Consider the following 15,595-nt stretch of genomic DNA (forward strand, 5'->3'; position numbering starts at 1 on the left):
TGACACCTCTGCAGAAGAGTAATACATGTGCTTACAAAAATACCCACCTATGTGTGGACAGTCTAATACTGCTTCATTTGTTATTTAACGGCTGCTGCGAACAAGCTTGCTGCCTTTCATGTGTGACTGCCTTTTTTTTCTCCACTCAGATGTTTTCTCCTGAAGACTGGATGCATGACACCCCGAACACGTCAGTTCTGGATGATTACAGCTACAGTGAAATATGCAGTGATGTGTATGTATTTAGTTTGAAATTTGTAGAAGCATCCAACATGTTGTTGGTGAGAATCTTAATAAACTTTTAGAGCCATATGCCAGCACAGCTTACTCCCTAAATCTGGTTGAGGCTGAGCTTTAGTGGAGCTTTGGGGGGTTTTAAAGCTAAAAGTCTTTAACAGGAATTAGCTACACAGGACTTATGAGTGCTACTTAAAGCAACATCCTCAGGACTGTGATGCAATAGCAGATCAAAGGCTCATGTAATGCAGTAATCTGTAACAAGTTCAGGAAAACATCCCCTTGCCATCATTTAAAATCCTCTATTTGGCGTTTTTTTTTATTCTTAAAAATTATGCATGCGTTGAACTCTTTTACTCTTGCAGGCTCTGCTTCCTGATGAAGTCATATTAGTTTTTAACAATTAACCAATATTTTTTAAGTCAGTGAAATTTCACTTTTCCCAGCCATGACTAATCCATTGAACAGAAGTGACATCCAGTAAAGGTCAAAGAAATCACTCTTTGTGTTTAGCTTGTTGAAACTGCATCTGTGACATTACTCAGCCAGTGTGGAGGGAAAAATGTGACATTTTTCAGTCTGAAATAAATTGTCCTCATCATAAAGTAATTGCCAGATTTCCAGACACAAACTTTTCAGCTTACTGTGACAGAATCAACCTGACTCAACACCAAAGCAAAAGGTCAAAGGGAGACTCCATTTGACAGAGCTACAGCCAGGCTTTAAACATGGCTTGCTAAACGGCCTCTGTTTACTGGACCCTCTGCAAATCTGTTAAAGCCTCAGATAACACTCAGCATTATGGGTAATCTGGTCCCACAGCAATTAAGTATAGGATAAAAGTTGACATGCTGTGGAACTAAGCTGCACAGCTGCAGGAAGGGCCTGAGAGTCTGACATCATGACTTTCCTTGTAATGTGATATGGTATAACCTTCATATGTGTGTGGAGCATGTATGTGGCTGTGTGCACAAAGACAGACTACACACAGCATTAACCATGACACAGAATAAAGGGGAGCATGAGTGACTAGACCGTCATACAAGTTTTAGTCCTTTAAGGGCCTTTCACTTCTCACAATTTCATCCTAACACCTTTTTGGAGGTTCATTTACAATGGCCTTGAAGGTCAAAAATACCACAGCATTTCAATTTTAAAAAAGAGAGATGAAACACATGTCGCAGAACATGACAATTTTTTGAGGTAATTTAGTTTCTTATATAGGGTTACAACTAATGTACCTGCAACTAAAACATGCTTCAAACCAAGGGAAATATCAGTATGCTTTTTTGTATATTCTCAGAACACCTTAACACATCTAGATTATGTGATTAGTTGTCAACATAAACTAATCAGCTGCTAGGGTATTTATAATCCTATGTGCTTTGTGTATTTCCTAATCAGTGCTATCAAAGTTAATGGTCCTGCAGGGATAATTGTCAGAAAAAGGTGTAGTAATTCAAGAAACTTCCAGCTCATAAAATCAAAGTTCAGAGCACAAAATGTGTGGCAGCTAAATTGATAGCAAAAAGAATAAATGAATAAATCTGTAACATAGGTTCAGCCATACTCAGTATTGTGGTGACAGAATAGGATTATCAGTAGGTGCTTTCCAACCAACTTTTATTTCCTGAGAACTTCTCCTTAAGGAACTCAGTGGTTTCTTGGACCACTGTTGTCTGTTGTCTGGTTTTAAAGTCCCAGAAAGATTGTGTAAAGCAGGACATTCTCACGCCGTCAGGTTCCAGTAAGAAAAAGTAAATCACATACAGTCATGGACAATATATTAGCATCCCTGGAATTTTCTTAAAAATACACCATTTCTCCCAGGAATTGCACAAACAGCACTTAGCCAGAGTTTTAAAAGGGTGCCAATAATTTTGTCTGGCCTTTTTTTTTTTTACTTTTGTGTAAAATTATGTCAATTTGGCTTTTTTCTTCTACTTTTTGTGTTGTTCTAATGCACATAAATGAAATAAACATATATATATATATCAAAAACATTTGTAATTGCAACAATTTCTGGGAGAAATGGTGTATGTATGGAAAAATTCCAAGGATGCTAATACTGTCGTCCATGACTGTACTAATAAAGATTTAGATAGCTAGGATCTACTTTTTAACAGACCAAATATAGTTGTCAAATTTTTCTTTTGCAAAATTGTGGTTTTAATTTGAATTACATTTTTGTGGACTTTCTGCCGTTGTAAGATAGGACAGCTGAAGAGAGACAGGAAACACGAGGCGAGAGAGAGTCGGGGAAAAGACACCAAACATGCACCAGGGCTGGGATTCCTAGCTTCTAGGTTCCTGCTCTGCCAACTGAGCTTTAATCATTTTATACCTTTTGAAATTATATTTGGATGCAATGAGAGCCAGGAGACAGACACAGTCTCTATAATCTATGATATAATTCTAATCTTATTAAATGTCTGGGTAGGTTTTCAATCATTCAGCTAATGGTCATCCAAAGCTTGATCCAAATGAGGCAACTGGACTTGGTAAATGTTGAAATGTTTCTCCTCTAAGAGGCTTTTTCAGCTCTAAAACTGACTGGGACCAAAGAGACATGCATCCCTTTGTCAACCATTTAAATATTGAAGAGTCACCTGAGAGTCAGAGTTGTTGAGCTATTATCTGAAACATCCAGCATTGCAGTCCCACCCTTAACAGTTGCTGCACTGTGAGATCAAGCAGTTGAAGGTTGTTAAATAAAAAGAGCTGTGTTAACTTTAAATCTGACATTGCTATTCTAGCTCTATTCTTCATGTTGGTTTAACACATTTTTAGTTTAAAGTAAACAGTACTCACCAATTCTAAATATTTTTTGCCACTGTACTCAAATTATTTGACTATCGCCTTAAATCTGCATAGATTTCCCTGGATATCTTTTTAGCATTACACACGTTTGCACCCTGGCTGAAGTTACTGACACAGTTAGTAAAGCCCCATCTGTGGGGACGAATTTCAACATTGTAAGGAAGATATGTTTAACTACAAATAAGTGCACTTCCTGAATCAAATACACTTTTCAGTCTTTTGCTCTAAGACTGAACAATTAAAGGTTGACAAAAAATATCTGTTGCGTTAGCTTAAAAATCAAAAAACAGTTGTTTCGGCTCTATTTTTCTGAGTTAATAGAACTCACTTTACTTTTAAGTAAACAGTCCTTAATCACTTAAAAAAAATCTGTAATTATTTGAGAATCCCCCTTAGTCTGGAGAGTTTTCCCAGAATGCCTTTGGATATTAGACACTTTTGCTCCATGAGTGAAGTTACTGACTCAGTCAGAGAAGTCCCAACAGTGGGGAGCAACCACAATACACAATAGATGGTACTAAACAAGATCAGCGACGACTTCCTGGTCCAGTGTGGACCCTTCAATTAAAATTGAGATGAAATATTACTTGAAATGATAGTACCTGATACAATTAGTCAATTTTACTCGAAATTGCCAACTAGTATATAAAGTACTAAGGTACTCTAGTATATAAAGAGTTTTCAAGCGGTTACATTTTTACCCCAGAGCAGTTTAAAAGCACAGTGGACAGATATAGTGGTGAAAAAGGGATAAAAAGTGACAGAAACAGGCAAAAGTGGAATTAAATGGAACAAAAGTAAAGAAACCAGCAGAAATGTTGCAAAAAAAAAAAAAGACAGAATAAAGTGGTATAGGGGATTATAGAGTGGCATAAAATGGGTCAGAAGAGGCAAAATTGGGCGAAAAGTGGTGAAATTAGTCAAAGTGGGCAATGATGTTGCAAAAATGGCTGAAAAAAGTAGTCACAAGGGGTTAAAATGTGGCATAAAGGGGCCAAGTGGAAAAAATGACTCAATATCAGTAATAAATGGGGAGGGCCATTATCAGCCAATTCTCTAGGCAGGTCTGCTTGTATCTATGTTGAAATAGATGTACTTTATACGAGCAGCATTTAGATTGTGACAGATAACCTGAGAAAGCTGTGAACTTGATGAAAGGCAACTCGTGTTGAAGTCCAGCTAAATTAACTCAGTTAAGTAAGGCTCTGTTGCACTCATAAACCCATAAAACTGGTAGTCAAAAGGCTTGGCGGAGAAAATTCCCCTGTCTGGAGTATTATAGAGAGATAATAAAAATAAAAGAAATGTAGTTCATCGACATGGATTGGCCAAAGTATCAGTAGATAAACTGAGATGATACAGACAAAGGAAGTTCAAACATTACCATGACACTTTAAGTTTCTGGTATTAAATGTTTGGTGTCTTTTCTCTGAGGGGAAAAATTAAAACAGATATGAAGAAAGACGGGCCCCTCAGAGCAGATATGAAGGCAGCAGGGTAATGTAAACACACCACCTGTGTGAAAGACTGACAGTTATGCTGATAACATCTCTTTTGCTTCAGATTTATTTATAACTATATCGAGTTAATAAAAAAAAACATGAATTCTATTTTCATATGTTTTCCAAAATGAGCATACTTTGACAAGTTGGTATAGTAAAAACACAAAACTGCTTCTGTTATAGAAATGGATGAGGGATTGGCCTGTATGTGCATGAAAGCTGTCACAGCAAGGTACAGGGAACAAAACACAGACCTTGCTGGACTACCTCATACAGTGAAAACAGCTATAAACAACAGGTGCTATCTGTTGTTTCTTTACAGTTGGCGACCAGCTGCTCAACCAACGGTCACTGCTGTTTTCTCTTAATTATTTGAGATGTGGTTTAAATTTCAAAACGGGGGTTTTACATGCCCATAGTTTTTGTTTGTGCATTTTAGTTCATTTTCAGCCTACCATTTGAATAATATGTCTCTGAATAACAGACTACAAACATGAATTTTCCTTTGGGGATGAATGAAATATATCAGAAAAGTATCAGATAATCTCTGTCACACTAAGTTAAAGCTTTTCATGGTAGGTTGTCTACCATAGCTAAGTTAACTATGCTAACTTTAGGTATGCATAGCTAAAAAGTAAGGAAGCTGAAGATTTTTTACATCCAAAGCCCATAAAGTCTGAACACAAAGTTACAAGATTCTGCTCCAGCAGAAAAGAACAAAAGAGGACACTATCAACTCTAAGTGTATCACATCTTTAATATATTCCAGCAAAATGTGTGCATAACACATACTTAACAGTTAGACAAGATCTCCCGTCAGGAGCCATCAGGAGTTTATTCATTAGATGTTGTGATGAACCACAACCAAGTAAAATGAGAAAAATACAGGTAAAACTGGTTTACCTTCTTCTATTCTTACATCAGACCAGACATTAGGAACAATAACAAATATAAAATGAGGAGGAAGAAATCTGCTCCTGAAGAAGTCCTCTAACTCATTTGAACAGTCAAATATCTTTTGAAAGACTCCTGTCTCAAGAGCCTCGTCACAAAGTTCCTCTTGGCAGTCATCTCACTGCTTGGTGTCACTCTTTGTCTCTCTGTGTGCTCAATTTAGTAAATGAACACCAGTTACTGTCTCTGTCACACACTCGACAAGAAGCTCTAAAGTTAACACATACTGGAAGTGTCATTGAAAATCAACGCTTGTTATGACTTCACTTTTATTGAGTTAATGTTGCTGTTCGAAAAGTGTGAGGCTGACTTCAGTGGGCGTTTTTATGCATTTTATGAGGTGTGATGTTAAATATGATTTGTTACTCTGGTTATCAGTTTTACTATTGTTACATTTCTGACTACTGTTTTTCTGTTTAATTGCCACCTGGATGAAAAATCAGACAACAGTTACTGAAAATCCAGAAAGAGTTCAGACCACATTAGTGTTTGAAAAATATATATTTGACAACCTTTTAACTAACATTAGACTAAAGATAACGTTAGCATCAACCATATCCCAGTTGTTTTTATTTTATAATCTCAGATAGAAAGTAGCATATAAAGATTTCATTGAACATATCTAATTAAGCCTGAGGTTAAAAAAAACCTCAGTAGATGCATATACACTTACAAATGAACACCAATCATAAAGGTTTATCTATAGATCTCCTGTTAGATTAATGTTACTATATCTTATGCAGTTTATTAGGTATTTCCTCCATTCACTGTTGATTAATTATCTCAAAAAGAAATAAAGAATAATACAATCTGAATTGAGCGTTATATTGCAATTCAAACCACTGCCCTGAACTCTGAGAGGTGAACACATCATGTGTGACTGGCTTGTGGAAAGCTGAAATAAACAATAGGTGAATGCCACCGTAAGCTTTAATCTGATTGCAGTTAACAGCCTATCAAACATGCCTGTTGTACATGAAATCTGGTCTATAGAACCCAGAGAATATGTAGTCCTTTATAATCAGGAAGTTATTAAATATCATTAAATATTGATTTTAGATGCTTTTAATTTATCTAACAAACAACCTTCAAACAAACAACTTCCCACCCTATGTGTGATGTCAAGGAACAAATGAAAACCACCTGTTGGTACTGCTTGTGCTTTCATGGTTATATGTGTGTATCATTTCTCACAGTAACAGAGTAAAAAGTTGTATGCTCCCTTCTTGATCAACAAATTAATTGAAACTAGGTCAAACAACTAGTATTTATAATCTCAGAATTTCTGTGGTTAATTGCAATTAACTCGAACTAAAGGAAGTAAATTGTGATAATTAAAGTAACTGAATCAGGAAAAATGCAATAAATAGTCTGTAAAATTTGTTCACAATGTCCTTTGAAGCCTACATTTTTTTTTATCATAAAAAGGAGCAGAAAAAGTCACATCAAGAAGTTCTCAGGGCCCGTTATGTGCACAAAACTCCCAGAAGTCGTAAGATATGACTCATATTCATGACATAATATAAAAGAATAAAAGAAATACTTTGATGAAAAAGATGCTCATATAACAGATAAATAAAATCAGAAATACCTTGAAATTAAAAAAAAAGAAAGAAAAAAGTATGCCACATTTTAAATCTCACTCTGTGTTTGCTATCCGTTTTGCCTCCAGCTCCTACACCATTGTGACGTCAGCTTGGAAATGGTCTATATGTTCACCTGTAGCTTCAGCAGACTCCTTTGCCCTTCAGAGTTTCTTTTAGTGTGTGTGTTTGAGAGCAAAGGCCATCTCCTCTTCAGCATTGTGGCGGAGGGTATGTATAGGTAACCTTGTAAAGCAGATGGATTCGCCCATTTCTGTGTTTCTTACTGGCAAATCCATCTTGTGTACAGGGGAAGTGACATAATAGGGCATGGGGAGGGGGGCAAACTGAACCAAAAAGCACAACCATTTTTTTTTATTTTATTGAAAATCTGTACATATTTCATTTTTTTATGGCACAAGTTTTCAAACGACCAAAAAGTCCTCTGAGATGTATCGAAGACATTTGGGGCAATGGTATGACATGCAAATCCAGACAGACATACTAACACGCTGCCAAGTACTGCAGGAAAACTGCATCCTTTATGTCACAATTGGAAATTCCACTATTTTGCATCAAGTTTTTTTTTTTTTTTTTTTTTTTTTTTAACTATCATAAACTAAGACTAACTTCCTGTTTGGAAGCAGACCTGCTTTTGTAGGTAGTTCGAAGAACATAGAAACTTCATGGAAAAAAGGAATTTGTTATGGATTGAAAAGTCAATAAGGAAACATTTTGCTGGCTGTTTAGCTCAGTGGGTACAGCTGGCACCCATTTTTAGAGGCTGTGGTCTTCAATGCACTGGTCATCGGATCGATTCCAGGTCTGCAATGTTTGGTGCATGTCCTCACCAGTCCTCCCTCCCCATGTTTCCTGTCTTTCTTTAGCTGTCCCTTCCAAATAAAGGCAAAAGGCCCCCAAAAACTTTAGAACTAAAATGAGGTAACAGTTAAAAAGATAAATGTATAATATACAAGCAGTCGATGACTTCTCCTTGTCCACTGAGCTGTCTGAGTGTGTGTTTTTTATTTTTAGATGGAATGAGACATAAAGGAGCAGTGACAGACTTATCTTACATTACTGTGGCTGCAGTGATGTGTAGAAAGAGACAATAAAGCATGCAGTTATACAAATTAATGCACTAATTATGCAACCTTAATTGATTGTGATTGGTGCAATTAATCTTTACAGCCCTACACAAAACTGAAAACATTAAAATGACAAAACATTAAAAGCAAAATTAAGGTCACCATTCATGTGTATTGGGAACTGACTTTTTCAGCCAATATGCTGTGTGTACTACTGATTCACTCATTCATGATTAAAGGGCTATTTCTGATTAAAAGTGACTCATTTACAATAAAACAGATTCAAGCTCTTGGGGAAATCACAGATTAAAGTGTTTCCCCTGCAGCTACAGTCATGCAATCAGAACAATATCAGACATTCATTATAACCTAATGGGAAAAATCTATCCATATTCTGGATAGCGTGTGATGATGAAACAGATTGCTGCTGCAGCACATGAAAGGCAGGCACACAAGTCTGTACTTGTTGCAGCTTTTTGTGTTTTCTGAATAGGTCTCAACTTGCCTAGTGTCTGCTCCTTCCACTTTCTCTCTCTGACACACTTGCAGTCATTTACACACTCAAGCAACAAAATACTGCCTTTTTCCTTGGTGTTTAGGTTTTATCACACCCTAAGCAGTGATAAGTCTCGTAATGTCTTGTTATCATTAACTTTCCTCCTCTAGGGACAAGGCTGAAGGTTGACTCGTGTGATACAGCACCTTTAGTGATCAAACACTGCGAACAACAGAGGAGCAGCCATCCGTCTAAGGTAAGATCTAAATAAATTCAGGACTTAACAAGCATGTTTGATTAAGAAATATATACAACAAGAAAGCATGCTGACATAATTTCAACCCGATTAAAGTGCATTTAAACTGTGTTGCTCTCTGTTACAGTGAAATGCAAAAGAAGTGAGAATGGGGTTCACATTGCTACATTTGCTTCTTTGGCTTCTTGCTGCGTTCACTATCACAACACAAGGTAGATGACACTGCTTTTAACTCTTCATTCACATGTGTTTTATGATTTAAGACTCTAAATACATTTCTAAGAAAATGCTACTTTAATAATTTAAAGCTGTAAAAACAGTGTTTCTGTAATGATGACTGTGTGTATCTTTGTCAGCAGAGGTGTTGAAACTAAGTGTCAGTCCCAAGATTTCTGCAGAGTGTGGCCAACCCGTTACTCTCCACTGTAACGTTTTGTCTTCTCAACATGGACTTTCCATCAAACATATGGAGTGGTACCAAAACAGTAGCTGGTATTGTTCTGTGGACAGCGAGGAAAGGATAACACAAAACCAGCACATTCACAGTAACTTCCACTGTGAGTATCAACTGGGGCGACTGTCACTCATCTTTGAAAATGTACAGCCGACTGAGAGTGGAAAATCACATCACTTTGGGTGTAAACTACAATCAAACAAAGGAGCTCAACATGGAAGTACAACAGTGGAGTTACAAGGTCAGAATCCACATCTGTTATCTATGACTAACAGTAATATGTCTTTACAACATTGTAAACCTGCTGTCCTTGAAGTCGCCGTCCTTTGGCTGTTTCTATGATCTTAGTAGAGGCTTTAGTATGTAAAGTGTTTCTGAGTTGCCCTTTACAGGTTTGTTCTTGGCAAATATGTTACTCAGAAGGATACTAAGCATCCTGAAGACCTACTAAACATGGTGAACGTAATTTCCCATCATTAACATTTTAAAACTCCACTTTGTATTTGAAGTTAAGTTAATTAAACCAAAATGTTTTTTCTCATTCCAGCTGAAAACATGGCAAAAAGAGAAACAAAAAATGATAAGGGATAGAATTTTACTGTAAAAGCTAATATAATTAATACTTTGCAATCAATCTCAAAAATACTTCAATAATGATGGATTCCCTTTCTTTGTCACATTTTGGAATTACAACTAAGAGTAAATGACTTCCTGTTTGAATACAGACCTGCTTTTATTTTGAAACAACATAAGGAACTTATGGGTAGATCAGAGATTTTTACATAAACATAACTCTAAAAAAGGAACTTGTTATGGACCTAAAAGGCAATAAGGAAACCGTAAAAAGGTAACTGATAACACAAGATGCAGGTGACTTTTGACTTGTCCACTGAGCTGTCAGTGAGTTTTTAAAGTGAAATGGCACATAGTGTAATTGTATTAACGATGACAGCTCTAAACTAAACACAACAGTGAAAATGTTCCCAAAAGATTAAAAAGAAAATTGTAGAACTGTGGAAAATAACTGAATACGAAATGCTAAAAATCATAAAAACCAAGATAGATCAGACTGTTTTCGAGTGCTGGTCTGTACTAAATAGTTTATTTTCAATACTCTATTGAGTATTATAACTTTTGAGACAATAAATACAATAATTGAAGAATATTTAATGGAGAAAAGGTTTAAAATTAACAAACATCAGACAGAATGGCTGCTGCCAAGTATGGCTGCTGTTATACACTGTAAAATCGAACAACTTGAAAATACTCAAAACTGATTAGGTCAAAGGTTTTAAGAGGTGGAAATACATTTTTGGAGTAGACTGAATCAAATCTAGAGTATATGAGATTTTTAAAGACTCCACACAAAAAGGTTATGACAACAGATGACTATTGACAAACAAATAATGCTGTCGGTCAGTTAGGAGAATTAAATGATTTAGGCCAATTTATGAACAGGCCTTGGTGACTTACGGGATTTTGAACCTGACTTAGGCCAAATTTCTTCTGGAACTACAAAACAGACCTCCACCATTAGCCCTATCTCCCAATAGTAATGAATCCTTTAAAAAATTCCTGGATCCAGATGGTGATCCGGATCAGTCCAAAAATCTAATCAGTTCTTCCTTTTGCCATTTCTGACATTTCCTAAAAATTTCATCAAAATCCGTCCATAACTTTTTGAGTTATGTTGCTAACAAACTAACAAATAAACTAACCCTCCCGATCACATAACTTCCTTGGCAGAGGTAATAAATGATTTAGGAATATACTTCTTTTTTCTTCACTGTCACTGCTGTGACAGACCATGAGGAAGGGTAAGACACAAACATTACAAAATGTTAGTGGAGCACACAGAGATTCAGGAGACAGAGACCATGCTCATTTTTAGCTAGTCTTATGCCCTACTGTACGGGGCTAGAATTGCCTAGCAACCTCTGGTAATTTGAAATAATCATGCAGGAAGTGGGTTTTTAATCCAGTATGAAATCAACCATGTCTGTAATTTGCAGAGTAAAATTTCCAGAGCAAATTACCGACCATATTTCAGCACACAGAGATCCACAGGTAATACTAATCCTGTGAGTACAGGATTACAGTCCATGCAGCTTTTTCTGCTCCTATTTATGATCGGAAATTAATTGAAGCTGTTTAGGAGATTGTTAGGGTATTCCCTTCAGTTTAAAGTAACAGGAGAGGTTCATATTTAACCCCAATCATCTTCCTTTCTCATACATTAAGGGAGGGCTGACTTTCTTCTTCTCTGTCTGATCAGCTGTAGATACACACAGGTGACCTATGCGATTTTGATGGGTAATGGAAGTTAGGGGAGATATTTCATTAGTTTACCAAGTTAGAGCTTCTAGATGATTGACTTTGAAACATATGTATATCTTTTGATGTACTTATTGTTTCTTTAGTGTGGCATTTCCAACAAGAACTTTGGGGAAGGAACTGACAACCAACAGGGAGGTCAGGTATCCATAAAGACCTACTGTACCTGCTCACTCCTGAGCAGGGTTTTGAGACGTCCCTCCAACCCTCAAAAGCTTTGTTGTAACTTCTCACTATGAAAAATTGTTTCACTTAAACACTTTTCCACTTATAGCCTGGATCACTTCTGTTGTGGTGCAAAGATACTGTATTCTATTTTCTAAAAATATTACAATTCAAGTTAAATTAAATATTGTCTTAAGACTTATTTTCATGAAACATATTTACATTAGATTTCAGTAAAATGTGCTGGTTTTTGATGGTTTCACATCATTGTTTACTTAAAAAGTGGTCATAGAGTGCACCTGGAAGCTGACTTGAAAAGCTCCTCTTCTGCTCTTTCTTTCAGAGTGCTGTGATCTCATTGAGGGTGTGATGAACAATGGCAAACCCACCTGCACTTTCAAGTGTGCCAACCAGGACGTAGATGTGCACTGGTTTCACCACTCTCGCTATCTCAAACATGGACAACACACCAGGAGATCTAAAGAACCAGGGGGTTGGTGGACTATCGAGAGTCACCTCGAGTCCAAAAGTTCAGTGGTGCCCTACAACTGTTCTGTGAGGAGCACCAGAACTTATAGATATCTAGCCAGCACTGTGATTGAAAATGGCAGTTCAAATGAAAACACAAAACTACAGGGACATATGAGGACAGTTTTGTTCTTTTCAGTCTTACTTGTTGTCATGGTGAAGTAATGTAGAAAACCACATTCATAATTGAGTGTAATCAACGAGATAAGCATGACTGTGATGGATGAGGAATAATGAGGTACTAACTTTTGTTTTGATGAAGCATTGGCACACCCAGTTAAGCCAGTTATGTTGCATATTTCTGAGTTTAGAGAAGCTCATTTGGCCTCTTTTTTACCAAGAATACTTTCAGTAAAGTTTATCTGTAATCATTTTTATTTCATTTTTCTTCATTTTAAAAGTATGAAATAGGACCACATTGGTCACGCTAAACCATCCCACATTGCTCTAAGGCTATCCAATAGCATAGTTTGCCAGCTAACCAATGGCATAAAAACAAGATTAAACGTATTTTAATGTATTTCAAAAGTTGTGAAATAGCATTCAAATCACTGTGCAGCTGTTTAATAATGAATTTTATTGTAAAATGTGCTAACAGGAGGTTGGTGGTCATACCAGATACACTGTAAGACAGAACAGTAGAAGGCTGTCAAAAACATTAAGCTGTGTTAATCTTAAAAAATCCCCAAAAAGTTATTTCAGCTCTAGTTTTCTGTGTTGACAGAACAAATTTTAAGTTTTAAGTAAACAGTTCTCAATCACTTTAAGTATTTTTTTTGTCTTTGTACAAAAATTATTTGCCAATCATTCCTTAATTTTAGACACTTTTGCACCATGTTTGAAGTTACTGACTCAGTTAGAGGAGTCAGTGGTGAGCAATCCCAAAATACTGTGATAGATACTGAACATGATGAAGGAGGACTTCCTGGCTCAGTGTGCACCTCTCGGTAATTGAAACACTTTATAATAAGTACTTTAGCAAGTTTTGAGTTGGATAACAACAGAATTTTAAGTGTAACTGTTAACTGTTAACTTTAAAAAGTTAATTTAACCCAACATAAATGTACTAGTAAAACCCAGCTGATTTGACTTAAAATGGCTAAGTGCCTCCTTCTAAACAATGTTTTTTCAGTGAGTGTAACTTAATTTTTTTTTTATGTAATCAGTTACCTCTAATATTTGGAGTTCTATTAACTTAACTTATATTTTAACTTAAACTTAAACATGTATTTCCACTACTTAAACACTTCAATGTAATCTGTTTTGATAAATATTTTAAATATGTTTAACTTGTTTGGTTTTACAGTGTAGTTGTCGGCTTTCCTATCACAGCATGGCCTGGAAATACATAAATGATAAAGACATGTGATGATAAGATGATATTCTGTAGTGGGATGTAGCCATTCTTAAGCTTAGTGTGCAGTATGCTGGATATACAGTATGTCTGAGTATGTGGTTTCAGACACAGCCATTGTGTGTCAGGTTTTTTGAAGTAGTTTTTACTGGCTGTGTTTGATTCATTGTGTAAATGGAGACACGCTGTGAAAAGGAAGATTAGGGCACTGTTTTGGTTTTAATGCAATAACTACTCATTCTTCCCCATTAAATGAGATGTTTTTAATTTTGGATTCATTGATGGATTTTATGTGTGTCTGCTATGCAGATGGATGTTTTCTGCTAAAGAGAAAATCATTTCCTCTTGAACCAACTGAATTTCCTTCAGAGAGTCGTTGAGTGCAAATGATCAGTCAGCTGTACACAGGAACTTTGAGCCATGCAGCAACTCTGCATGGTTTGTTGGTGAATGCTTCCCTCTAGTGGGTTTGCTGTGATCAGTCAGTCTTGTATGTAAAGCCTCATCGAAGCTCAAGCTCATCGAACACAAAATGGGAGAACTAAATGTGTTTTGCTATAATAAACAACAACAAAAAAAAAAATGTTGACCTACCTTCTTTGTATTTGTTTATGCATGCACATTCCTGACCAGGTTTAAAGCTTCACTACACATTAGGTGACATGTTTGTGGCGCATAAGCTTTTTTTTATGATATCCTTCCTCTGTAGTAAGTAGTTCCAAGAACTGTTCACAAGGTATAATAGGTTCTTGGTAAATGTAATTTTACAAAATTCATGGACTAGCATTTTCTCTATTTCATTAGTGCAGTTGCACAGATCCTGGAGTGGATGCTCAGATCCTAGAGATGATACAGTGCTTAACAAATTTATTAGACCACCCTAACCCTAACCAAAGTAAGGTTTATGCCAAAGCTGCCCTAAATGAACAGCATTGGTAATTACCAAAATCAGTTTTTATGTTTCTGCAATGGTTAATACACCTATATGTAGAAGCTCTTTAACCCAAATGATATTTTTAATGCTAAAATATAATTATTCTTGTTATCCATGCATTTTCAAATTTACTGATTAACAATAAAAACTGAAAAAATAGTAAAGCCCATTAATATTTCTTGATTCATATGTCAAATTGTAGTTATTATTCACTTGCATTCCTGAACGGAAAAATGAGTTTTAGTGGTTGAATGCTGTGCTTGATTCATTTCTGATTTCTCAGAGAAGCCCAGTGAGCCAGCTCAAATTTGGGTGAATTCAGTTTGAAATTCCTCATTCTTGTTCAAAATGGTAAAATGTGGAGAGCTCACTGAAAATGAAAGAGTCCGCATTAAAGCACTTCATGATGCTGGATGGTCTTTGAGACAAATATGACAGGTGGTCTAATAAATTTGTTAAGCACTGTATGTGAAAGTTTTTTTGGCACAGAGTCATAAGGTTTTTAATCAAAATCTGACTAGCTGTTGGAGTCCTGGGTGTAAGATGAGAGATTCATATTACTCCTCCTGACTGCCATTCTTCATTGTCTCTCACCATTCCAGTTCTGTGGGTAGTGTTTGAAACACAAGGCTAAAACTCTGCTTTAAGTGCCACAGTGGCTGCTCCTTGGAAAGGAAAATGTCTTTTTTCAAATCACAATGACTCCATGCTGATGTTACTTCTAGGTCGGTGCCACACAGGGACATCTTGAACTCTGAGCATGATAAAGGCTCACTAGGTAAACAAATACCAGGTAATGCAAGGTCACCTTGACCACTCCAGTTCACATGGATGCATTCATGAGCAGGGATAACAAACACAAAGTCCAGACAGGCTAAGAACCTGAATTT

At 36.3% G+C, this 15,595-nt stretch overlaps 1 protein-coding gene across 2 annotated transcripts; it reads left to right on the forward strand.

The window, feature by feature from the left end:
- The first annotated feature begins 8,894 nt into the window (after positions 1-8,894).
- Positions 8,895-14,331, forward strand: LOC121508886. 2 transcript variants are annotated; one of them, XM_041786018.1, is made up of 4 exons: positions 8,895-8,936; positions 9,064-9,148; positions 9,296-9,631; positions 12,233-14,331. In XM_041786018.1, the coding sequence occupies exons 2-4, from the start codon at positions 9,085-9,087 to the stop codon at positions 12,580-12,582; spliced, it is 750 nt and encodes a 249-aa protein (XP_041641952.1). In that variant the 5' UTR covers positions 8,895-8,936; positions 9,064-9,084; the 3' UTR covers positions 12,583-14,331. The 2 variants fall into 2 exon arrangements, with proteins under 2 accessions (XP_041641952.1, XP_041641951.1); XM_041786017.1 differs by having other exon boundaries at positions 8,917-8,936; positions 9,293-9,631.
- The last annotated feature ends 1,264 nt before the right edge of the window (positions 14,332-15,595 follow it).

Source organism: Cheilinus undulatus, linkage group 4 (assembly GCF_018320785.1).
Source record: "Cheilinus undulatus linkage group 4, ASM1832078v1, whole genome shotgun sequence".
Lineage (NCBI taxonomy): Eukaryota > Metazoa > Chordata > Actinopteri > Labriformes > Labridae > Cheilinus > Cheilinus undulatus.

What these genes read in the sequence shown, in the direction of transcription:
- LOC121508886 (XM_041786017.1), top strand. Translation starts at nt 9,085, where the DNA reads ATGGGGTTCACATTGCTACATTTGCTTCTTTGGCTTCTTGCTGCGTTC. An exon ending in GTTCACTATCACAACACAAG is followed by an intron (nt 9,149 to 9,292) that starts GTAGATGACACT and finishes TATCTTTGTCAG; the next exon opens with CAGAGGTGTTGAAACTAAGT. An exon ending in TACAACAGTGGAGTTACAAG is followed by an intron (nt 9,632 to 12,232) that starts GTCAGAATCCAC and finishes TCTTTCTTTCAG; the next exon opens with AGTGCTGTGATCTCATTGAG.